At 41.6% G+C, this 25,011-nt stretch overlaps 1 protein-coding gene across 1 annotated transcript in view; it reads left to right on the forward strand.

Annotated features, from left to right (window-relative positions):
- ryr2a (ryanodine receptor 2a (cardiac)) overlaps nt 1-25,011 on the forward strand; it is a 769,474-nt gene that overhangs the window by 383,439 nt on the left and 361,024 nt on the right. The window contains exons 19-23 of the mRNA XM_087991236.1: nt 50-242; nt 2,460-2,676; nt 7,341-7,445; nt 9,317-9,420; nt 21,875-21,958. Coding sequence (XP_087847362.1) covers nt 50-242; nt 2,460-2,676; nt 7,341-7,445; nt 9,317-9,420; nt 21,875-21,958 — 703 coding nt within the window. The remainder of the gene's footprint in view (nt 1-49; nt 243-2,459; nt 2,677-7,340; nt 7,446-9,316; nt 9,421-21,874; nt 21,959-25,011) is intronic.

Raw genomic sequence — 25,011 nt, forward strand, 5'->3', positions numbered from 1 at the left:
CAGAAAAAGAGGTAATATTATCTAAATTTGTCATTCTGTTTGTCTTTAGGTTGTATCGCCCGAACAGTAAGTTCACCAAATCAGCACCTCCTAAAAGCAGATGATGTTATCAGCTGTTGTCTGGATTTAAGTGCTCCAAGCATTTCCTTCCGAATTAATGGACAGCCAGTACAGGGGATGTTTGAAAACTTCAACACCGATGGGCTCTTCTTTCCTGTGGTCAGCTTCTCTACAGGAGTAAAGTAAGTTATTCTTCCACCCTGTGTTCATTTCAGTTTGATGTTGATCTCACGGTGTGTTGATATTGCACGGAAGACGGTTGAATATCGTGAATCTGATACCAATTGGTTGCAATGTTCTGGCAGTAGATGCATTCTAGCACATTATATTGGAAAAGTCATATGATTACAACAGTAGCAGGTTAAATCAGTTTAGCTGTTTTGGCTGTGAATACAGAGAGTATGGAGATGGAAAACTATAAACAGAGGAATGACGTGAAGGGCACTGCCAGGATATCTTCATCTAGTCCACGAGCATCTGTACAGACTCCAGTTCCCTCAGGGAAATATCCCCTCACCACTTTGCTCCATTGTACTCCACCTTCCCATTCATCATCCTGGCATAGCCTTCTCTTGGACGGATATTTGCTATAAAAACCACTGCTGAAAACCTCACCATAAAATCTTTATCAAACAACAAATCCAATGTACATTAATATGCTGGTTTTGTTGGTTCTCTTCCCTGCCCTGTGAGTGTGACAGTGGGAGAGAGAGAGTGAGAGATGAGTGTATGTGTGTGTGTGTGTAGTGCTTTGGACTTCAGTCTTTGGGCATGGGTAACATGCAGGCAATAGTGAGGACATGGGTGTGAGCCTGCATGCTGTCAATCTGCAAGAAGGTAGCAAATTGCTGCAGCATGAGATCAGTGCCTCTCCCACAGCATTCTTGGTCATCTGTTGCACTGCTGCAAGAGCTTTCAGTGCAACATCCTGGTGCTCAACTTGTGCAGTTTCTCATTTCAGCCAGCTGCAGTCATTTCCCATTGAATGGCTGAAGGTCCTGGACTCTGCAAAGGCTATGGGCCCTGACAACATTCCAACAATACTACTGAAGACTTGTGATCTGGAACTTGTCAGTCCCCCAGTCAAGCTCTTTGAGTACAGTTACAACAATGGTACTAATCTGACAATGTGGAAAATTGCCCAGGTATGTCCTGTATCCAAACAAACAGGACAAATTCAGCCCAGTCAATTACTGTACCATCAGGCTACTCTTGATCATCAGTAAAGTGAAGAAAGGTGTATTCAACAGTGTTACCAAGCAGTATGTGCTTAGCAATAACCCGCTCAGTGATGCCACTCAACTCCTGACCTCATTGTAGCCTTGGACTGAACATGGAGAAAAGAGCTGAATTCCAGAGGGTGCCTGCTGTAGACGTCAAGTCTTCATTTGACCGTGAATGGCAATAAGGAGGACTAGTAAAACTAGAATCAGTAGAAATCAGGATAAAACTTTCCATTGGTTGGAGTCATAGCTGGCACATAGGAAAATGGTTGTGTTTGTTGGAGGTCAGTCACCTCAACACCAGGGATATCTCCAGGGATTCCTCAGAGTAGTGTCCTCAGTGTGAAGCATCTTCACATGCTTCATCAATGACTTTCCCTCCATCATAAGGTCAGAAGTGGGGATGATCGCTGATGATTGTCCGATGTTCAGCACCATTTACGACTCCTCAGATATTGAGGCAGTCCGTGTCCAAACACAGCAGGACTTGGACAGTATCCAAGCTTGGGTTGACAACTGGCAAGTACCAAGTGCATCACATAAGTGCCAGGCAATGATCAAACTGTTCTTCATGCCTTACTTGTAGTTCACACTCAAGTGGTTGAGGGTTGTTTAGATTGTCTGTGGATGTTTGAAACTTCACCAGTTGGGTGTTGATGGCAAGTTCAGTCAAGCTGGATGTGACTGTCATGGTGTGGAGTGTATTCCAATTGGGGCAATGAGATTTCAGATTCATTTTTGTGGGGTTTTCTTCTGAAGTCAAGTTTAGAATGGCATTATGGTTGGCACAGACATGGTAAAAAGGCTTGTTCCTGTGCTGTACTGTTCTATGTCCTGTGTGAATGAGACTACTTTGTGCACCATCAACTGGTGGGGTTGTTTGAGGAGGATGTTCTCATTGTGGATGTCAGGAGGCTTATTATAGTTCAGCAGAAGGAGACACTTGAGATTTCTGGTGGACTAAACTTTTCAGCGACAGTGCTCATGACTACCTGTAGGGGGAATCCTGTCATGCCTGGATGGTGTTCCCTGAACCAGCATGAGCTGCAAATCTCTGCTTAATTGTTGGCCGAGAGTTTCATTGTTCTGCTGATCTTAGATCTGCATGATATTTTTTGCTGTCTAGTTTTTAATGCAGCTGCTTTGTCTAAGTGTGCAGCATTTATGTTTCCTCAGAGTCCGTTTTTTGCTTGGTGGCCGTCATGGGGAGTTTAAGTTCCTGCCACCTCCAGGTTACGCTCCTTGTTTTGAAGCCTTGCTGCCGAAGGAGAAGATGAGGGTGGAACATACTAATGAATACAAACAAGATCACAATGGTGTCAGGGATCTCCTAGGCCCTAACATCCCACTCACGCAAGCTGCCTTTACCCCAATGCCTGTGGGTACATCTCAGGTAAGGCACTTGTTTGATGGACATTTACATGTCGCTCTGTGTTACCGCAGATACAAATGATAATGGGTGTAGGAACTGCATGTTAAAATAGAAGATTTAGTTGCATTAAATTGATGCAAATTTGGAGCTTTCATTTGAAAATACAATTCTTTTGAGGCTGGTGTTATGAACGTTAATACACAGTATCATTGTGCAGTCTATTAGCATAATATTCACATTCGTGTACATAGAAAGACAAGTGGGCAGCTTCTTTCAAGACTATTAAAGCATTTAGGGTCTGATGTCACAAGATTCTTGTAGTTATTATGATCCGAATGATGGTAATATGGGACAACTCAGATGCCATGGTGAAGTCTGGCTTAGAGTCATAGAGATATACAGCATGGAAAGAGATGCTTCACTTCAACTCGTCCATGCCGCCCAGATATCCTAACCTAATCTAGTTCCATTTGTCAGCACTTGGCCCATATCCCTCTAAATCCTTCCTATTCATATACCCAACCAAATGCCTTTCAAATGATGTAATTCTAGCAGCCTCCACTTCCTCCTGTTGCTCATTCCATACACGCACCACTCTCTGTGTGAAAACGTTGCCCCTTAGGTCCCTTTCATATCGTTCCCGTCTTACCCTGAACCTATGCCTTCTAGTTCTGGACACCCGCTACTCCAGGGACAAGACCATGTCTGTTTATCCTATCCATGCCCCTCATGATTTTATAAACCTCTGTAAGGTCACCCCTCAGCCTCCAAAGCTCCAGGGAAAACAGCCCCAGCCTATTCAGCCTCTCACTTTAGCTCAAAACCTCCAACCCTGGCAACATCCTTGTAAATCTTTTCTGAATGCTTTCAATTTCACAACATCCTTCCGATAGGAATTAGACCAGAATTTGCATGCAATATTCCAAAAGTGGCCGAACCAATGTCCTGTACAGCCGCAACATAGCCTCCCAACTCTGATACTCAATGCTTTGACCAATAAAGTAAAGCATACTAAATGCCTTTTTCATTATATACTTTCAAGGAGCTATGAACCTGCACTTTAAGGTCTTTTTGTTCAGCAACACTCGCTAGGACCTTAACATTAAGTGTGTAAGTCCTGCTCTGATTTGCTTTCCAAAATGCAAAATTGATCTAAATTAAACCCCATCTGCCACTCCTTAGCCCATTGGCCCATCTGATCTAGATCACGTAGTACTCTGAGATAACCTTTTTTGCTGTCCACTACATCTCCAACTTTGGTGTCATCTGCAAACTTACTAACCATACCTCCTTTGATTACATCGAAATCATTTATATCAATTGAGAGAGAAACACAATTGGATAGATGAGGTTAAAATCAACAAGGTAAAAACAATGACTGCAGATGCTGGAAACCAGATTCTGGATCAATGGTGCTGGAAGAGCACAGCAATTCAGGCAGCATCGAGGAGCTTCAGCAAAATTGACGGATTCCTGATGAAGGGCTTTTGCCCGAAACGTCGATTTTGCTGAAGCTCCTCGGATGCTGCCTGAACTGCTGTGCTCTTCCAGCACCATTGATCCTAGATGAGGTTAAAGGTCAGTCTGGGGGATTGAATAGCTGCGAACGGAATTATTAGTGGCTGACAATGGGTAGTGTGTGGTAGCAGCCCATGTGATGACAAGGTTTGGTATGTGTGGGTGGGGAGCTTAATATCGAGTTGAAACATTTTAGGGCTGGAGTACCTTTCCCCATGCTTTCCCCCATCTCCACATACCAGGCCTTGTCATCACCTGGGCTGTGACCACACCCTACCCAGTGTCAGCCACATTAGCAGGTATTCATTCTCCCAGACTGATCTTTAACCACTCCTTTGTCTGTTCAACTGTGTTTCTCTCTATTTAGGCTCTCTCTCCATCTATCGTTTACTCTCTCGTCTTTCCTCACCCCATCTTCTGTATATAAACCATTCTGTTCCTAGTTATCATCAGTTCTGAGGAAGGTCACTGGACCTCAAATGTTAACTCTGATTTCTCTCCACAGATGCTGCCCAGACTCACTGAGATGTTCCAGTAATTTCTATTTTTGCGACATTTAAGATAGTTTGAAATTCGCTCATCATTAGCAATAAGTAGGAAAAAAAATCTTTTCCCCCACAATATTCTTTTCAGACAATCAACCCCAGAGTAGTATCACTCCTATTTTCACCTTAAAATTTCTTACCCAACTGATGAGTTTGCAAATATTTAATTTTGACAATTTATTGCAAATTCACCAGGTCTGTCTCACCTAGAAACCAACCAATATAGGCCAGCTCACTGATTGTTTCCACCAAAATCTATGGAGAAGAAATATCTGGAGTTTTGCCAGTTACTTTGACTACCTTGAGGCTGCTAAGCAGCACACCTGCTAATAGGAATCTTCAGAGTTGAACCCCCTTCTGGCCTCTGGCCTCTCTTTTCTTAAGGTTATAAAATCTCAACTTCAGCAATTATTTTACTAGATTGCTTCTCTAGTCATTTAGATTAGATTACATTACAGTGTGGAAACAGGCCCTTCGGCCCAACAAGTCCACACCGACCCGCCGAAGCGCAACCCACCCATACCCCGACATTTACCCCTTACCTAACACTACGGGCAATTTAGCATGGCCAATTCACCTGACCTGCACATCTTTGGACTGTGGGAGGAAACTAGAGCATCCAGAGGAAACCCACACAGACACGGGGAGGACGTGCAAAGTCCACACAGTCAGTCGCCTGAGTCGGGAATTGAACCCGGGTCTCTGGCACTGTGAGGCAACAGTGCTACTCACTGTGCCACCGTGTCACCCCACTAGCTAAAGTAGCTAAAGTTAGCTAAAGTAACATCCTTTCTTGGGGGTGCAGTTATGACCCACTGCTAGAAAAAAAACCTTCTGACCATTAAAAAAACCCAAATCATCTTAAGAGACATGAAAATCAAAAACCTATATACCTCTACCAAGATCCCAATAATAACAATAATATATAATAAATACTAATTACATAGTTTATCAATATATCTCATCAAATATGATATATTACTATCTTACAACACATCTTAGATATGTTTTACTTATAAATGCAGCATTGCTTAGCATTGTCCGCTGATTTCTATTTGTGTTTTTGTGGTTGGGAGCATTCAAGACAGGGTGCAACAAATAGATCACTTCTGTGATTTAACTACAATGTTTAAGTTTGTCGGGTTATAGTACCATATAGATGAAACAGCAGGGATAGCTTGTATACTTTAAGGGAACATCACCGTGTAAACTATAGGTTAATTCTGTTTTGGCTTTGTGTCAGCATTACAAACTAACATCTGTATGCCAAAATATTTTATGAATGTGATTCACAATATGACAATTACCAGGTAATTTGTTTTTGATGTTGGTATTTAAAATAAGGAATAGAAATGGAATTTTTGATTCATAAGCAAAGGTTTCAAGGTTTAAAAATCCTTGAGTATTACATTTAATCAGAAGACAAGGAAGGAATGTACAGCTTTGTTTTCTTGAATTTTGAATACCTGTTGATCTTCTTTTATTATGAGTTCTTCACGTCTTAATTTGAGTTCAACTTTGTTAAACTTGTTTATTATTGTGCTCCACATGATAAGACTAGAGAGCAACATGCTCCATATTGTTCAGGATCCAACTTATTTGTGAAACATAAAAGCATGACAGCTGAGGTCACAGTGACCCCACAGTTACCTCACAGGCTTATCTACATACTCATTAAACCCTATCCGTACACATCAAACTGACTTAATCATGAATCATGACTCTAAACTGGCAAAATCATGTATTAGTATTTCAAGAATTCTCATTGCAACGTAACAAAGCTAATGTTACAGAATATTTATATTGCTTTCACATCTGAGCTCATGAATCCTTTCTCACACTTTATGCTCACTTTCATTTTTCCAATGACTGAAGCACAACACCACTTGTGTTTCGGTGTCGCTGCTGGCATCTTACTCCAATGTGTATGTTAAGTATTGACTTTTTAATGATGTTTTATGCTTTTGCTGAGCATAAAAACATATTTGTTTGATTTTTTTTTGCCAGCTTACAAGTGCTGATTGCTACGGAGAAAATAGTTTTGAATATGATGCTTAACCTCGTTATAACAGAATTTATTTATGTTGTGTTTACTGATGTGAATAGCCTGTTCACTGACCAAATATTATGTTGTTGGCAATGTAATCATAGTTAATTCATCCAATTCTTATCCTTAAAAATTACCACAATGCCCTCAAAGTATATGCAATGTGTCTTTGAATGGAAAAAAATGCAGGAACTGCTGGGAATATAAATAGGCATTTTTGTACTACTCATGCTTTTTCTTTCGACTACTTTGGTGCCTGAATGGGACCATGCCTTGTATTTTAGGATAGCCATTTTTTGTTTTCCACTGTGAAGTGAGACAAGTGGTGTTTGTGTTGGAAGCCCTCAGTCTTTGTTATTTTGGAGAAAGAAGAAGAGGTTTAGTAGTGAGATCCACATAGATAAGATTTCACCAAAGGAAGAAAGCTGAAAACACCCATTACTGATCCTTCAAGCTATTTATGTATGATGTTCTTGACTTTTGCTAAAGCTCCTAAATGTTCAATGTTTAGGGGAAACATAGACTTTGTAAGCTTACTTATAAGAATTATATTTCTCTCCTTGAAACTATTCCAGATTGTACTCCCACCTCACCTGGACCGAGTTCGAGAAAAGTTAGCAGAAAACATCCACGAGCTCTGGGTGATGAACAAAATTGAGCTTGGCTGGACATATGGGCCGGTATGTTGGTGGCGTGTCATTAATTCATATATGGCAGATTGTGACATAATTCATATATGGTCCAGGAGGGCTATTTTCTATTGTGTGTTAGCTTAGGAAAAGTGAGTCAATTTGATTTTGAGTCAGGATGAAGATTATTTCAATTTTAATCTAATGAAAGAAAATAGGCTTTTACATTGAAAGGAAAACAGCTTCAGAAATCAGTATCTTGGAATATAGTAAAGATTGCAAAGTGCACAGTAAAGTGTATTTTCCTTGGGCTGACTGCATCGCCATCCAAGTTCGTTTGAAGTTCCATTAAACCTGTTACTTGGCATTCGAGGAGGAAAATCAACTTGCATAATGCAAAACCACTGCTGGGAGGTTCACGTGCTCAAGTGGAGTTAGACGTAAATGCCACTGATGATTTGAAAGCACCAAGAGGCAGCCAACCATAACCTTCTGGCTATGAAGGACAGAACACCATCTGCCTCCTACATGGAGCCAAAGTAGACAGGCAGGAGGCTGGAAGAACACAGCAAGTCAGGCATCATCATCAGGAGGTGGAGAAGTCGATGTTTTGGGTCTAATCCTTCTTCAGGACTGGGGGTGGGTGTAGGGGGAGCTGCAGATAAAGGGGCTGGCGGGAGCAGGGTGGTGAAGTGGGGATAGGTGAAGATGGGCAGACGGTATGACTGGTTGGTCACTGGGAGGAATGAATATGGAGCCAACCAGCACTTCTGACCGGAAAAGGTGAGGGAAGGGGATGTGAGGGGAACTGATGGCTCGGAGGCAGCTTTGTTGAGGAGTGGAGTGCAGTCATGGCAGGGGCATTATTGAGCCACCAATGGGCTAGATTTGTGACCCAGGCTGAGTGCTCTGTCTGCAAAATAGCAATAAACCCACAGCACTTCTTAAAGCATGAAAGATCCCCTCAGTAACTACTGTTTCAACCTCTTGTTGTGTGATAAAAAAATAGGCAAAGTCTTCAGTCCTGAAAGTTAAGATTGCACGCAAAATGCTTTTGCATATTTAAGTAGTTGTTAATTTCTCACCTGTTTATACGTTCACCCATTCTTCAGGTCAGCCTTGGACATCAGTGGAAAGGCTGAAATGGTCCTCTAATTTGAAACTATTGCCTAGCATTTGTCAAGCCAGGGATAGGTAGCTGCTAGTTAAAACACACACCCTTGTTCTTCCTCTAATCAACATTATCAAGCTGGCAACCCCGAGGCAAGAAGACCCAAATATTTAACCTTCTGAGAATTTATCAAGATTGTATTTTAACTTTTTTAACTTCATGACAGGATTCAGATTTATTTGAAGAAAAAACATTTCCTTCAGTTGAAGATATTTGAATCAAGCAGAAATGAGAGTTTTTATACTGTTATTTTTGCTAAGCATTGAAACAACAATGCTGTAGCCAAAATCCCCTGTTACACGTTAACTTAGTTTGTTTGTTGTCCAGGGTGGCACGGTGGCTCAGTGGTTAGCATTGCTGCCTCACAGCACCAGACTCTCGGGTTCGATTTCAGCCTTGGGTAACTGTCTGTGTGGAGTTTGCACATTGTCTGCGTGGGTTTCCTCCGGGTGCTCCGGTTTCCTCCCACAGTCCAAAGATGTGCAAGTCAGGTGGGAATTGACCATGCTAAATTGCCCACCGTGATAGGTGCATTAGTCAGAGGGGAAATGGGTCTGGGTGGGTTACTCTTCGGAGGGTCGGTGTGGACTGGTTGGGCCGAAGGGCTTGTTTCCACACTGTAGGGAATCTAAAAATAAAACTTTGCGACAAGAAAATTTAGAGTTGATTTGGAGATGTTAGACAGGTTTTTGATTATAACATGCCACCACAACTGTGAAGCCATTAACATAACTTGGCATTTTCCTTATAGATCCGGGATGACAACAAACGGCAACATCCTTGTCTGGTAGAATTCTCCAAATTACCAGAACAGGAACGAAATTACAATTTGCAGATGTCACTTGAAACCCTCAAGTGAGTGTTATTTTATTTATTCTCTTTCTTCTTACAGTAACAAACATTATATTTTCCTGAAGTTTAAAGCTTTTGTTAATGCTGACAATTTTTGGATCCCTACAGCGTATACCTTATGAAGTTTATATGATTTTCCTCCAGTCATAGCTTTCTGAAGATCACAGGAGCAAAGAACAGAATATTATTACCTCTGTCATCTTCTGATAAGCCACTCACTGTATGCAAAGCCCCAGCAGGGATATGACGTCTTGAGCATCTCACTCAGTGAGAATATAATGAGTTAACTTGCTGAATTAATTCAAACGTCTGTTCTTGATTTTCTGCAGGGATTTATGGCCTGTCTGAAATCTGCGGAAATTCATTTGTAAGTTAATGATAAAGAAACAAGCAACAGAAATGTCAGGCAGAAATTAATGCCCTACCTCCTGCTGAATTTGATGATGGAGGCTTTTAATCAGCCAGGACCACCGTGCTGCCTTCCCTCCAATTTAATCCCATGGTGGGAATATCCTTAGATGGCCTTTCTGCCTATCACTAATCACTAATTAAATAGACAATTACTACTGGCTCATAGGTGTCATCCCACTAGAATCACAGAATCCCTCGAGTGTATAAACAGGTCATTTGGCCTAACAAGTCCACACCGACCCTCCAAAGGGTATCCCACCCAGACCCATTCCCCAAAACTAATACTCTACTTTTCCCCTGACTAATGCACCTAACCTACAAATCCCTTAACACTACGGGCAATTTAGGATGGCCAATTCACCTGGCCTGCGCATCTTTGGGCTGTGGGAGAAAACCGGAGCACCCGGAGGAAGCCAACGCAGACACAGGGAGAATGTACAAACTCCGCACAGACAGTCGCTTGAGGCTGGAATTGAATTCTGGTCTCTGGCACTGTGAGGCAACAGTGCTAACTACTGAGCCACCGTGCCCTCATCAGTTCACAAAACCCACATGGTCATTGGCCACTGCATTTGTTTAGCTACCTTTTCAAATGAGATGAAATACCTTTCAACATCCTTCTCATCAAATTTAGGCAATGGTTGAATATATTTAAACAGTATCCACTTGGATTAAGGAGACACAGAAGATGATGGCAGTTAATTTCTGCCAACCTTCACAAGGAGGAAAGTGTGACAGTGTCGGATGCTTAGTCAGCAGCTTGGCACTGTTAAGATGCCATCAACCCCACCAGCACACATAACGAGAGCTGAATGTCCTCCTGCCTCGAGAACGAGGTAGGATTGCTAGATTAAACTGCATTTATTTCAATGCAAGAGGCCTAACAGGGAAAGCAGATGAACTCAGAGTATGGTTAGGAACATGGGACTTGGATATCGTAGCAGTTACAGAGATGTGGTTCAGGGATGGGCAGGACTGGCAGCTTAATGTTCCAGGATACAAATGCTACAGGAAGGATAGAAACGGAGGCAAGAGAGGAGGGGGAGTGGTGCTTTTGATAAGGGATAGCATTGCTGCTGTACTGAGGGAGGATATTCCTGAGAATACATCCAGAGAAATTATTTCAGAACAACTGAGAAATAAGTAAAGGATGATCATCTTATTGGGATTTTATTATAGACCACCTAACAGTCAGTGGGAAATTGAGAAACAAATTTGCAAGGAGATCTCATTATCTGTAAGAATAATACGGTGGATGTGGTAGGGGATTTTAACTTTCCAAACATAGGCTGGTATTGCCATAGTGTAAAGGATTTAGATGGAGAGGAATTTGTTAAGTGTGTACAAGAAAATTTTCTGATTCAGTATGTGGATGTGCCTCCTGGAGAAGGTGCAAAGCTTGACTTACTCTTGGGAAATAAGACAGGGCAGGTGACTGAGGTGTCAGTGGGGGAGGACTTTGGGGCCAGCAACCATAATTCCATTGGTTTTAAAATAGTGGTGAAAAAGAATAGACCAGAATATAAATTCTAAACAGCAGGAAGGCTAATTCTGATGGCATTAGGCAAGACCTTTTAAAAGTTGATTTGGGGTGGATGTTTGCAGGTGAAGGGATGGCTGGAAAATGGGAGGCCTTCAGAAGTGAGATAACGAGAGTCCAGAGACAGTATATTCCTGTGAGGGTGAAAGTAAGGCTGGTAGATGTAAGGAATGCTGGATGACTAGAGAAATTGAGGATTTGGTTTAGCAAAAAAAGGAAGCACGTGACAGGTATAGACAGCAGAGTTTGAGTGAATCCTTAGAATATAATGGTAGTAAGAGTATACTTAAGATAGGAAATCAGGAGGCCAAAGAGGCATGAGATAGCTTTAGCAAATAGAGTTAAGGAGAATCCAAAGGGATTCTACAAATACATTAAGGATACAAGAGTAACTAAGGAGAGAATAGGACCCCTCAAAGATCAGCAAGGCCACCTATGTGTGGAACCTTAGGAGATGGGACAGATACTAAACAAGTATTTTGCATCAACGTTTCCTGTGGAGAAGGACATGGAAGATACAGAAAGTGGGGAAATAGACGGTGACATCTTGAAAAATGTCCATATTACAGAGGAGATGGTGGCGGATGTTTTAAAATGCATAAAGGAGGATAAATCCCCAGGACCTGATCAGGTGTAGTCTAGAACTCTGCGGGAAGCTAGGGAGATAATTGCTGGGCCCCTTGCTGAGATTTTGTATCGATAGTCACATGTGAGGTGCCGGAATACTAGAGGTTGGCTAATGTGGTGCCACTGTTTAAGAAAGGTGGTAAAGACAAGCCAGGGAACTATAAATCGGTGAGCCTGATGTCAGTGGTGGGCAAGTTGTTGGAGGAAATCCTGAGGGACAGTATATACATGTATTTCACCAATCTCCATGTACAGCGCATCATCCGCCGTCATTTCCGCCACCTCCAAACGGACCCCACCACCAAGGATATATTTCCCTCCCCTCCCCTATCAGCATTCCATAAAGACCACTCCCTCCGTGACTCCCTCGTCAGATCCACACCCCCCACCAACCCAACCTCCACTCCCGGGCACCTTCCCCTGCAACCGCAGGAGGTGCAAGACTTGCGCCCATTCTCCCCCCTCACCTCCCTCCAAGGCCCCAAAGGAAACTTCCGTATCCGCCACAGATTCACCTGCACCTCCACACACATCATCTATTGCATCCTCTGCACCCGATGTGGCCTCCTCTATATTGGGGAGACCGGCCGCCTACTTGCGGAGCGTTTCAGAGAACACCTCTGGGACACCCGGACCAACCAACCCAACCACCCTGTGGCTCAACACTTTAACTCCCCCTCCCACTCCACCAAGGATATGCAGGTCTTTGGACTCCGCCATCGCCAGACCACAACAACACGACGGTTGGAGGAAGAGCGCCTCATCTTCCGCCTAGGAACCCACCAACCACAAGGGATGAACTCGGATTTCACCAGTTTCCTCGTTTCCCCTCCCCACACCTTGTCTCAGTCAAATCCATCAAATTCAGCACCGCCTTCCTAACCTGCAATCTTCTTCCTGACCTCTCCGCCCCCACCCCAGTCTGACCTATTACCCTCACCTTGACCTCTTTCCACCTATCACATTTCCGACGCCCCTCCCCCAAGTCACTCCTCCCTACCTTTTATCTTAGCCTGCTGGACAAACTTTCCTCATTCCTGAAGAAGGGCTTATGCCCGAAACGTTGATTCTCCTGTTCCCTGGATGCTGCCTGACCTGCTGCGCTTTTCCAGCAACACATTTTCAGCTCTGATCCCCAGCATCAGCAGACCTCACTTTCTCCTCAATGTATTTGGAAAGGCAAGGACTGATTAGGGATAGTCAACATGGCTTTGTGCGTGGGAAATCATGTCTCACAAACTTGATGGAGTTTTTTCAAGAAATAATAAAGAGGATTGATGAGGGCAGACTGGTAGATGTGATCAATATGGACTTCAGTAAGGTGTTCAACAAGGTTACCCATGGGAGACTGGTTAGTAAGATTAGATCTCATGGAATACAGGGAGAACTAGCCATTTGGATACAGAACTGGCTCAAAGGTAGAAGACTGAGGGTGGTAGTGGATGGTTACTTCACAGACTGGAGGCCTGTGACCAGTGGTGTGCCTGAAGGATCGATCCTGGGTCCACTGCTTTTTGACATTTATATAAATGATTTGGTTGTGAACATAGGAGGTATTGTTAGTAAAATTGAAGGTATAGTGGCCAGTGAAGAAGGTTACCGCAGAGTACAGCTTTGTCTTGACCAGATGGGCCAATGGGCCAAGGAGTAGCAGGTGGAGTTTAATTTAGATAAGTGTGAGGTGCTGCATTTTGGAAAAGCTAATCAGGGCAGGACTTATGCACTTAATGGTAAGGTCCTAGGGAGTGTTACTGAACAAAGAGACCTTGGAATAAGATGCATAGCTCCTTGAAAGTGGAATCCCAGGTAGATAGAATAGTGAAGAAGGCATTTGGCATGCTTTCCTTTATTGACCAGAGCATTGAGTATAGGAGTTGGGAGATCATGTTGTGGCTGTACAGGATATTGGTTTGGCCACTTTTGGAATATTGTGTGCAATTCTGGTCTCCTTCCTATCGGAAAGATGTTGTGAAACTTGAAAGGGTTCAAAAAAGATTTACAAGGAGGTTGCCAGGGTTGGAGGATTTGAGCTATAGGGAGAGGTTGAATAGGCTGGTGCTGTTTGCTCTGGAGCATCGGAGGCTGAGGGGTGATCTTACAGAGGTTCATAAAATCGTGAGGGGCACGGATAAGGTGAATAGACAAGGTCTTTTCCCTAGGGTGAGGGTGTCCAGAACGAGAGGGCATAGGTTTAGGGTGAGAGGGGAAAGATATAAAAGTGTCCCAAGGGGCAACCTTTTCACACAGAAGGTGGATGCATGTGTGGAATAAGCTGCCAGAGGAAGTGGTGCAGGCTGATACAATTTCAACATTTAAAAGGCATCTGGATAAGTATATGAATAGGAAGGGTTTAGGGGAATAGGACTGGATTACTTTGGGGTATCTGGTTGGTGTGGACGAGTTGGATCAAAGGGTTTGTTTGCGTGCTGTATGTCTCTATGACTCTATAACAATTAGGGACAGAGAGTAATGCCAGCCCAGCCAGCAAAGCCCATATTCTGTGAATGAAAAATCTGCAGACAGCATCCATGGCAAATATATTCAGCCCTCTCCATGACAGTAATGCAGTAGTAGTCATTTTGGACTCTTCAGGATCAATGATTTACCGATCCTTTACCCACAATGACTCCCAGCTGTGCCTCTAATTTTTATGAATATACCAATTGATCAAAATTAGCTACACTGGTCGGTGAAGAATTATTAAAGTTATGGCATCATACAGCACGGTTAACATACTCTTTGGACCAATCCATGCTGAACATAATCCCAAACTAAACTGGTCCCACCTGCCTACTCCTGGCCCATATTCCTCTAAACTTTACCTATTCATGTACTTATCCAAATGTCTTTTAAATGTTGTAATTGTAGTTGATGAGGAAGTGAAATTTCCTGCTGCAGAGATGTGTGATGTCCACATTTACTTGTGAACTTCCCAACGAGCTTATATTAGTCTTTTTGATAATATAACCCATACTTAAATTTGAATCCAAAAACAAGTAACTGTAAATGCCCAATTTGAATTAAGTGTCTAAAAGTGAAGTTCCTATAATAATTAGTATATATCAATGAAAAATGGGTACTCGCTTTTGAGTCATAATGGAAGGAGGGACAGAATTATTAGATAGAAAGGCTCAGTGGCCTACTGCTGTGCAATAAATTATGTTATGTCTTTCTCGGTGTAAAATATTATGGTGAAGGCCAATGAAACAACTACAAATTTATTCAATGTTTTCTATTCTCCCCCTTGGTGTAAAAAATGGATTTACCCTTATACCTGCCATTTTGCAAGATGGACAAGCAGAGGAAAAGGTGTGCACCACTGACAAAATTAACATGGCTGATTTGCGGCATTCTTAATTTTGTGTCGTTGAAAATTATCCTAAAGTGGAGTATTGGATAGTTTGCCCTGAGATGAAGTCCCATCGACTTAAAAGGCACCTATACAGAATTTTTTTTAAACCTGTTATCTTTTCTAAATTCCCTGCTAATATATCTAGGTTGCTCAGTGCTCTTGCCCATCATTTCTCTATGAAATATGGAAGATATTTGATCAGTGACCTACAGTATCCTGTGTGGCTTGTTGCTGTGACATTGTTCTCATTTAAGTTATGGAACTGGAGCCTTGTAAGGTGGACATTATTCATTGCAACTTGTCACCTGCACATAATATTCAAACGTATGTCATTTTACCACAGGTATCTCAATTCAGTCATTCAGGCAGCATCCGACGAGCCCCATCTCAATTCAGTGTAGAGTGTTCTGATTCAATATCTAGGAATTAGCCAAGAGCTATTCACTGCAATTAAGAAAGAAAAATAATTTCTCACTTTAAGCTGGAGACACTTACTTGATATTAAAGTGTAAAAGGAAAAACCTAAATATTTGCATTAGAGCATATGTGCAAAATTATTGCAGTGTATTTAATCCACTCGGGGCAATCTCCCCAGTTTTAATTAATTCCTGTGTTGCTGAGATGAAATACACTCAGACTATGTTCTGCCATCGCAAATCTAGATGATAGCCAGGCAGACTTGGTATGATACAATATTCTGTCTAAATCTTTCCTAATGCGAATCACAAATTAATCGATTGTGAAAGATTTATTTAATAATGACTTTAATGAGCAAGTCTTTTGGGTATAGAGGAAATGCATTAATTTGAGCTAGATTTTAGCAATACTGGTAGCATATGTATTCATTTTTGAAACCAGAACCATCACCAAGCAGAGTAAATGTTAGAGCAGACATGGCTGCAATCTGTCTGTGACTCCAAAGGGAGAGCAGCAGAGGGGCCTGATAGAGTAGTAGGATTTCCAAGTTCTTATTTGGCTATAACTGATACTGGTCTAAAGAGCATGAAGCTGACGGTGGGAACTTTCTTCCCAAACTATGGCCTGCATTTGGAGGTTGTTACTACACCTTGGGAAGACCAAAGCCATTGTATTCAGCTGCCATTTCAGACTTCACTCCCTCCCCACCAACCCCACTGCTCTCCATGGAAATTTCCTGAGGCTGAACCAAACTGTTCAGTTTTGGTTTCATATTTGAACTAAAGAAGCTTTTGACCACGAATCAGCACCTTAGCCAAGATAACCGATTTCCATCTCCATCAAGTCTCTTGAAGTTGCTTTGCCTCAGCTGATTTGCTGCACATTCATGCCTTTGTTATCTCTTGTTTTGTTTAATTTAATGCACTCCTGGGTGACCTTCTAAGTTATATCCTCTGCAAACTTGACCCTCTACCTTGCCCAGAAATCTGTTCACCCATCCTCCCTGTTATGCTGACCTACATTGTCCAAAGATGTGCAGGGTCAGGTGAATTGGCCATACTAAATTGCCCATAGTGTTAGGTAAGGGGTAAATGTAGGGGTATGGGTGGGTTTCGCTTCGGCGGGTCGGTGTGGACTTGTTGGGCCGAAGGGCCTGTTTCCACACTGTAATCTAATCTAATCTAATCTAATTGTACCTTGGTAAAACAAGGCCTCAGTTCTAAAATGTTCATCCTTATTTTCAAAATCCAGAATTACTTTATACCTTGCTACTTCTTTCTTTCCTGAAACCCTCTGAAATGTCTACTTGTAGCTAAAGCTGGCACCATGAGCACCCCAGATTTTAATTGTGCCGCATTGGTAGCTGTGCCTTCAACTGCCTATGCTCTAAGCTCTGGAATTCTCTCCTGAAACCTCTAAGGCTCTTTTAACTTTCTTTCCATCTTGAAGTTTCTCTTTAAATACTACCTCTTTGATCAAGCTATTGACAATCTTCTTTCATATCACCTTATGTGGCTTGTCATCAGATCTTAATTTATAATGCTCCCATGAAATGTCTAGGGATGCTTTATGTGGATGGTGCCTCTCGTGAGATAAGACATATTGGTTTCAAGCAGGGTATGAGACCATGTCATAGAGGGAACGATGCATTCAGGGTGAGGGGAGAGATCCAACCAAACTAGGTTACACCAAAGTGTTTAAAGTTATTGCTTCTCTCAGGATGGTAGTGGCTTGGGTGTTAGTGAATCAGTCTGTACCTAAGATTGCATTAGAAACCATGTTAACTGGTCATGGGAAGCTGGTTGGCACCAACAATGCAATCCTAGTGTTCCAGGCCTCCAGTAGTCCTTTGCAGATGAGGTGCCCTGCAGCCAACTCTGTACACATTAATGGGGTTGGTGTTGATGGGCATTAGTAGGTGCTCTGCTGTTGTAACTGCCAAGCTCATTGCCATAGGAACTTTTGGATGACTGAAACAATGCCCTGTTAGAAACAGAATTAAGGATCATCAATTTAAGACTGAAATGCGGAAGTAGGCTGTGAGCGTTTGGAACTCCTTTCCATAGAGAGCTATGGGGCGGAAGGGGGTGGGGGTGGGGTGTTGGCAGAGACCTTGTGTGTATTTAAAGCTGAGATAGATAAATTCTTGGTCAGTACGGGAATTAAGGGTATGGGCTCAGGGTAGGAAAGTGGATGTGAAGAATGTCAGATCAGCCATGATCCTATTGAATGGCAGTGCAGGCTGAAGGGGCTGGACGGCCTACTCCTGTTCATATTTCACATGGTTGTATCACAATGAAATTGTTACTGCAAGGAGTATGTACCAATAATACTGACAGTTGGAAATCATAGGACAGTGAGTCCTCTGAGAAAACTTATTGCTTCAGTATCATTGAGGATGTTAAGGAATGTTATTAGTAAATCAGCTTGCTTTCTAACTTGTAGACCACATGATTCTAAATTCTGGAGAAAGTATTTACAGTAACAGCCCTGAACTGTCTTCATTTGAATTGGCAATATGATGACATTTATAAATATAAAGTTTTCAACCTCATTTTCTCACACAAGAAATGACAGCTCCCCATAAGTCATTTGTTAAGTGAAAATATTTTGACAGTAAGATAACTGGAAGGATTTTTGAAACTGATTCATGACTGAGTGCTGGGAGAAGGACCATTAAGTATATGGTTTTGCAAACTGATTGAACTGATTCAGGTCAGAACCCAGAACAAATATAAAGGACATGACTGAGCTTGAGACAACTCAATGCAAAGCCACATTTCCACCTTATTTTGTCTGCACATCAGAATGTAACTGACTCTTACATCTAAATGCAAGTATAAGTCCAAAATACTTTGAATGTAAACCTGTGCATTTTATTTACAACTCTCTTTGCTTTAAAACATTATAAATTGGGACTCCTTTTCTAGTTACCTTCACCTCGGTGGAGTCTGATTCCCCATCATGATTTGGAGATGCTGGTGTTAGATTGGTGTGGTGTACAAAGTTTCTGATTAAACAACACCAAGTTATAGTCCAACAGGCTTAATTGAAAACGCTAACATTTGGAGCCCTGCTCCTTCATCGGGTGATTTGAAGGAGCAATGCTCCGAAAGCTAGTGCTTCCAGTTAAACCTGTTGGACTATAACTTGATGTTGTGTGATTTTTAACTCTGATTACCCCGGTGTTGAGCAAGTGTAAGGGAGATCATGGCTAAGTGTTATGATTTTTTGAGACATAATATGAGCAATACTGCCCAGTAAAATAATGCTGGCAAGTGTTCTTTTCACTGCCCCTGTGTTAATTGTTGATTTTAGTGGAAATTTGGCAGGCAGTAGATGGAGCATGCCCCTGACTGTCCATTGTCATCAGTGAGGTTGACAAACTACGTATACATTTGAAACTACCACCAATCGTCTCTCTCTCTAATGAGAGAGCAGCCCGATGCTCCGGTCGGACTATAACGACTTTACCTTTACTTTTCAAGCAGCTTGCAGAGACCTGACCATCTATTGTCTGCATGCTGGAGTCCACCCAGTTCCCCTAAGTGGGGAGTAGGTCGGAAATTACCTCCTGAGGAGGGCTGCAGTGAGTTTAGCATTATAGGGGGTAAATTTCCATGAGGCCAAAAGGAGGACAAATCCTCTTGAGAAACAGAGCAAGTTTTAAATTGTAATTTTAATGTTGAGAACTAATGATTCATCCATTCAAAATGTGAAAAAAATTCTGCAAGTTGCATTGCACTTCTATTAATATCATGTGACAGCCATTCTCAGGTGTCAATGAAGCACTTGCTTGCTTTAAACCCAGGTTATGTGGTTAACTCCAGTAATAGAAGCTTAGATATCAGTGTGAATTTCCTTGTGCTATCACTGAATTTTCACTGAATAGCAAGGGTAGGAATTGGCCTCCAGTTTTCTCTTAAATATTCTTTGTCAGGAACACTCCCCACTAAGGGCGTTAGATGATGGGAACATTCTTGTAGTTAGACTCTGCTGGACTTTGGTCATTGTGACCACAGTTTGCAACTTGTAAATGCTTACCATCCTGTGCTTCTCACTGTGCCCATTTTACTGGGGATAAAAATCAAGAGCTGATGACAGCCCACTAATAATCTATGGCCAGTGTCCAACATTTCGAGTACTAATTACAAATACACTGAAAGTAATTCAAACCTATTGGAAAACAGCATTTTGTGCAGCATCACTAAAATTCCTGAATAAAGTGACTAAAAATTATTTGTCAGGTTGGAGAGATTAAATAAACAAAATTACATAAATACTTACACTGATCATAACTGTGGAGACAAATAAAGTTAACACTTTAGGTTATTTATCTTTCATTGGAACTGAAAAATAAGGATAAAATTATTTGTTTTGATCCAGTCAAGGAAGGGTGGGAGTAGAAAGAATAACTTAGAAGGGTAGAAGTTAGGAGAGGATAGGTTGGAAGATGCGAGAGATTAAGGAACAAAATATTTCATGATGCAAAAGACAAAGAGAATAGTAATGAGTGTTGTAAAGGAATACAGCTTTGGCATGAGTAGCTACATAGAAGCTGAATGTAAATGAAAGGATAAAGACAGAAACGAGCCAGAAAATGAAAACATAAACTTCATTAACACAACACATGGAACAAAATGGAGGCAGATATTATATTCTAAAATTTATTGAACTCTGAAATAACCGCACAGAGGCTAGTATCCCCTCACCAAGTCACCCTTTATTTCCATGCGCTCTGTAGACTGAGGAGACCTTCTGAATCTCCTGCTTATTTTTTTTCTTTTTTTTCCTTTTTTTTTCTCTTTTAATCTCCTGCTTATATCTGTCAGCCAGGGATGCCTGATTGGGCCATCAAGTCAAAGGGATCCACCTGGCCCTGGTTGCAATCGCCACAAACTCATTATTGAGTCCAGAAGGCTGTAGTATGCTGAACTGTTGATGCTCGATAGTGTGTTGAGAAATGGAGTTTGAAAAGACATTTTTCTTTATTCTTGTGTGAGGTATGGGCACATTAATAAGGTCAACATTGGTTGCCCACCCTTAATCTCCTGTGAAACATATGACTTTCTAAACCATTTCCGTCTGCTGCTGTGGATCTGGAGCCACATGTAGTGCAGACCAAGCAGGGATGGCAGATTTCCTTCCCAAAACAGCATTAATGAACCAGATGGGCTTTTACAAATGATAATTGTCATTGCTGACGGTAGCTCCATATTTTGAATTTATTCGTAAATTTAAACTAGTTGTCATGGTGGGATTTGATCCCATATCACCAGAGAATTAACAATGGCCTTGTGAGTACCAGTCCAATGACATGACTACCATGGCACTATCTCCCCAAAGTAGCTGCGAAGCACTGCAGCAAGTGCGATGAGATGGAGTGATATGTGAGTAAAGTTGTACAGTGGATAGAATAATCTTTTCACTGGTTAATTCCTGGATTTTCATATGCTGTCTAAGAATTTATGATATGTCTAGTTCTGATAAAGAGTATGTTGCTGAGAATTTAGAAGGAGCTTCGTTACTCAGGTTGGAATGTGAACTCACAACCACAGGAAGTACCTGAGACAAAGGATCCTGGATGCATTTAAATTTATTAAACATTAGGAGGAAAGAACTGAGGAATATGTTGCTGGTGTTAAATGAATGAAGTGGGAAGAGGTTAGTGAGGTTTATAATGGAGTAGCATGGTAGCTCAGTGTTTAGTACTATAGCCTCATAGCATCAGGGACCCAGGTTCGATGCCATCCTTGGGCAATTGTCTGCAGGAGTTTGCACATTCTCCCCGTGTCTGCATGGGTTTCTTCTAGGTGTTTGAGTTTGCCCTCACAGTCCAAAGATATGCAGGTTAGATGGATTGGCCATGATAAGATGCCCATTGTGTGCAGGCTCAGTGGATTAGCCATGGGAAATGTGGGGCAGCAGGTATGGAATGGGTTTGGGTCGGATGTTCTTTGGAGGGTCAGAATGGACTTGATGGACCAAATGACCTGCTTCCGCACTGTAGGGATTCTGTAATGAGCACCAAAGTGGAGCTATCAGTTCTCCCATTTATGTAAAAGGATATGAGTTGAAGGTTTACTTACTTCTGTCCATTTATTTTACAGGACCCTTATGGCTTTGGGTTGCCATGTAGGCATTGCTGATGACCAGGCAGAAGAAAAAGTGAAAAAACTAAAGCTTCCCAGGAAGTGAGTACTTTGATCCAGCATACCATCCAAATGTTTTTTGGTGTGTTTTTGCTTTCTGCAAAGCTTAAAACTTACCTTCCAATGGGTAGTCATTGTTCTCCCCTGTCCTCTTTCTCCCTTGCCCAATGTAACAGGTACTTAACAATATTGTTGAACCTGTGTTTGGTCTGAAAAAGAAGATAATTTAAAAATCAGCACAATTTACTTCACAATCATGATTAAATGATGCAGCATTAGTTGACAATGGCATATTCATAATGTTGAATTCACAATGTAGGCTGGACCTTAATCTTGGCTGATGTTGACTTTAATCTTTGTAGTGCATACAGAGTAGTAATATTTGGAGTGTAGTGCACTTTCCTTGTTTGCTATTTTTGCCCTAAGATGTGGCTACTTGCCCATCCACTGATTTCCTGTGATGACAACCTGTGCCCTGGTTCATTTTGTCACAGTAGGTCATATTTTTCCCATGACGTAATCTTTGTAGGTAGTTTTACCTGCTTCCACAGTTCTATACATACAACAGAACCATATCCATTGGTGATGACTGCAAGTAACAATGTCCAAGTTTTAAATATAATAGTCTGAAAGAAGCTTTCATTTGTTGACTAAATAAATAAGAGGTATGTGGTAACCAAACACCAGTTCTTTTTCTCAAGGAATAGTAATTCATGTAAATTTTTCATGTATTCATCTAAATTAAGGAATAGAGGCACCTCACAGTTAGGGAGAACTCCACTGCCAGGTCATGTTCTGCTCAATCTGTCGAGTTTTCTATCTGGTTCATTAATCAATTCTTCCAAATTACAATGCAAAATTTTGCTGAGGTAATTACATTGGAAACACATGAGGGACCGAAACAAAGTAGATAAAGAGAATTTATTCTCTTTGGAGGAAAGGTCAAAATTAGGAGACAAAATTTATGGTAATTAGGAAAAGGTGACAGTAAAAAACTCTTATTCACGCATTGGTTTTTTTGATATAGAATGCACTGACTGAAAGGGTGTTGGAGGCAAACTCAATTGTGACTTTCAAAAGGGACTTAGATAAACACTTGAAGGGACGACCTTTCCAGGGTTACAAGGTAGGGCAGGTGGAATGAGATTAATTAACTTGCTTTTGCAAAGATGTTCTCAAAGGACTGAGGGGACTCCTTTTGTGCTGTATGAGGCCTATGATTATTGCATGCCAGCAAGTTGACAATCTCGCACCACTTTGATTTTTAAACTTTCATCCATGTTGTCAAATCCTTCCCTGGCTCCAATTCTTCATAACGGTGAAGTCTTCTCCCACATTCCAATCTCTAAGTTTGGGTCTCTTGCACATCCCCAGTTTTCATCACTCTACCCCTTGGTCGCAGTATGGAAATACTTTCCTTAAATTCTTCACTTCCCAATCTCTCCTTATCACTTCCAAATTATTGCTCAAAGATTGCCTCTTTGACCAATACTGTATGATAAGTCTTAGTCCCTCTTTAATAGCTCGGCAAGTCCAACTGGAAAGAAACATGTTTCTGTCTGCATTGTTTTTAAAACTACTAATCACCACAAATAAAACACCCATGCAGCCAATTAAATATGTATTAAATATAATAAATTATGCATTTTAATATGTAATAATAAATATATAAAATATATATTAAATATTTACAAGCAAACCCCAAACTTAATGTTGAATCCAGAAGCCTATAAAGTGCTCAGTCATGGGAAGAGATATTGTAGCTTTCTTATTCCATTGGGCTACATTGTGAAATTGTAAGAGTCAAAGGACAGTGAAGTAAGAGTGGGAGTCAGCAGCAATTTAAAATAACAGAAAACCATTCAGAACATTTGGAGTCTGTAGACCCAGATGGTGTAAACATTGAGGATTGCATAGGAAGGCTCAATGTGGAGGCTCTGTGGGAATTTTGGCTACAATTTGAGAAATAGATCAAGGTATTGGAATGATGAAAAGGGAAAATGTGTTTGGTGGTGGCATTGTGATGAATGTTGCTGAAAAGGCACTGAATAATCCATTGAACAGCCCAGTGGGAGGGCAGCCTCAGACTGGGGCAACCCACTTGTGGGCAAAAGTGAGGACTGCAGATGCTGGAGATTAGAGGCGAGAGTGTGGTGCTGGAAAAACACAGCAGGTCAGGCAGCATCCGATGAGCAGGAGAATTGATGTTTCAGGCAAAAGCCCTTCATCAGTTTCCTGATGAAGGGCTTTTGCCTGAAACATCGATTTTCCTACTCCTCAGATGCTGCCTGACCTGCTGAGCTTTTCCAACCCAGTTGAGGCACTGGGAGAGAAGAGAAAGAGTGGACTGTGAACTAAGGATCCTGTCAGCTATGGTGGAGGAAAATCCTTGGTTGAGGGATAAGGAAGATTTATTGAAAGCAATGGTGAGAAAGGTGACTTCATTCCAACGGTTACTCAGGAAGCAGCAAAAATGAGAAGTAGAATAGAGTCCTTACAGAACATTCAAACAATTTGGAGGAGTGTAGTTTTAGGAGCTGTAGGCATTACTTGGCTTATATTGGTCAATAGCCCATCCCTGCAAATGGAGATCTGCAAAATGGAGCTGGAAGCTACAAAAGGGAAGAGAGAAATCAGGGATGTGAAGACAAGGAAAGGTGGAAGTTTAGCCGCAAAGTTCATTCAATTTTCCAGATTGAGATTAAGGCAGAAAAAGACACTGAGACATCATTAAAGTACCAGAAGAAGAGGCCAGGGAGGGGTTCTCTGTAGAATTGGAACAAAGAATATTCTATTTGTCTCACAGAAAAATGGACATGGCAACAATCTACATGGGGTTCCGTACCAAACTATTTCATTTGGAGGAAATGACTGGAGTTAAAGAGGAAGTTATGAATTTTAAGAACAAGCTCAGTGATGTGAACGTGGGCAGTGTTGGAGGATGGGACAATATAGGATTTTCATTCAGTGAAGAAGCAGAGAATGCTCAGGCCATCTTGGTGCAGGATGGAGGTGCAGCGAGCATAGACATCCCTGGTGAATAATAAACAGTTAGGTTGAGAAGGTGGGAATCATTAAAAGTGGTTAATGGCATC

The sequence above is a fragment of the Chiloscyllium plagiosum genome, unplaced genomic scaffold, assembly GCF_037043375.1.
Source record: "Chiloscyllium plagiosum isolate Xiang-an unplaced genomic scaffold, Cpla_swu_hap1 HiC_scaffold_10, whole genome shotgun sequence".
Taxonomy (NCBI): domain Eukaryota; kingdom Metazoa; phylum Chordata; class Chondrichthyes; order Orectolobiformes; family Hemiscylliidae; genus Chiloscyllium; species Chiloscyllium plagiosum.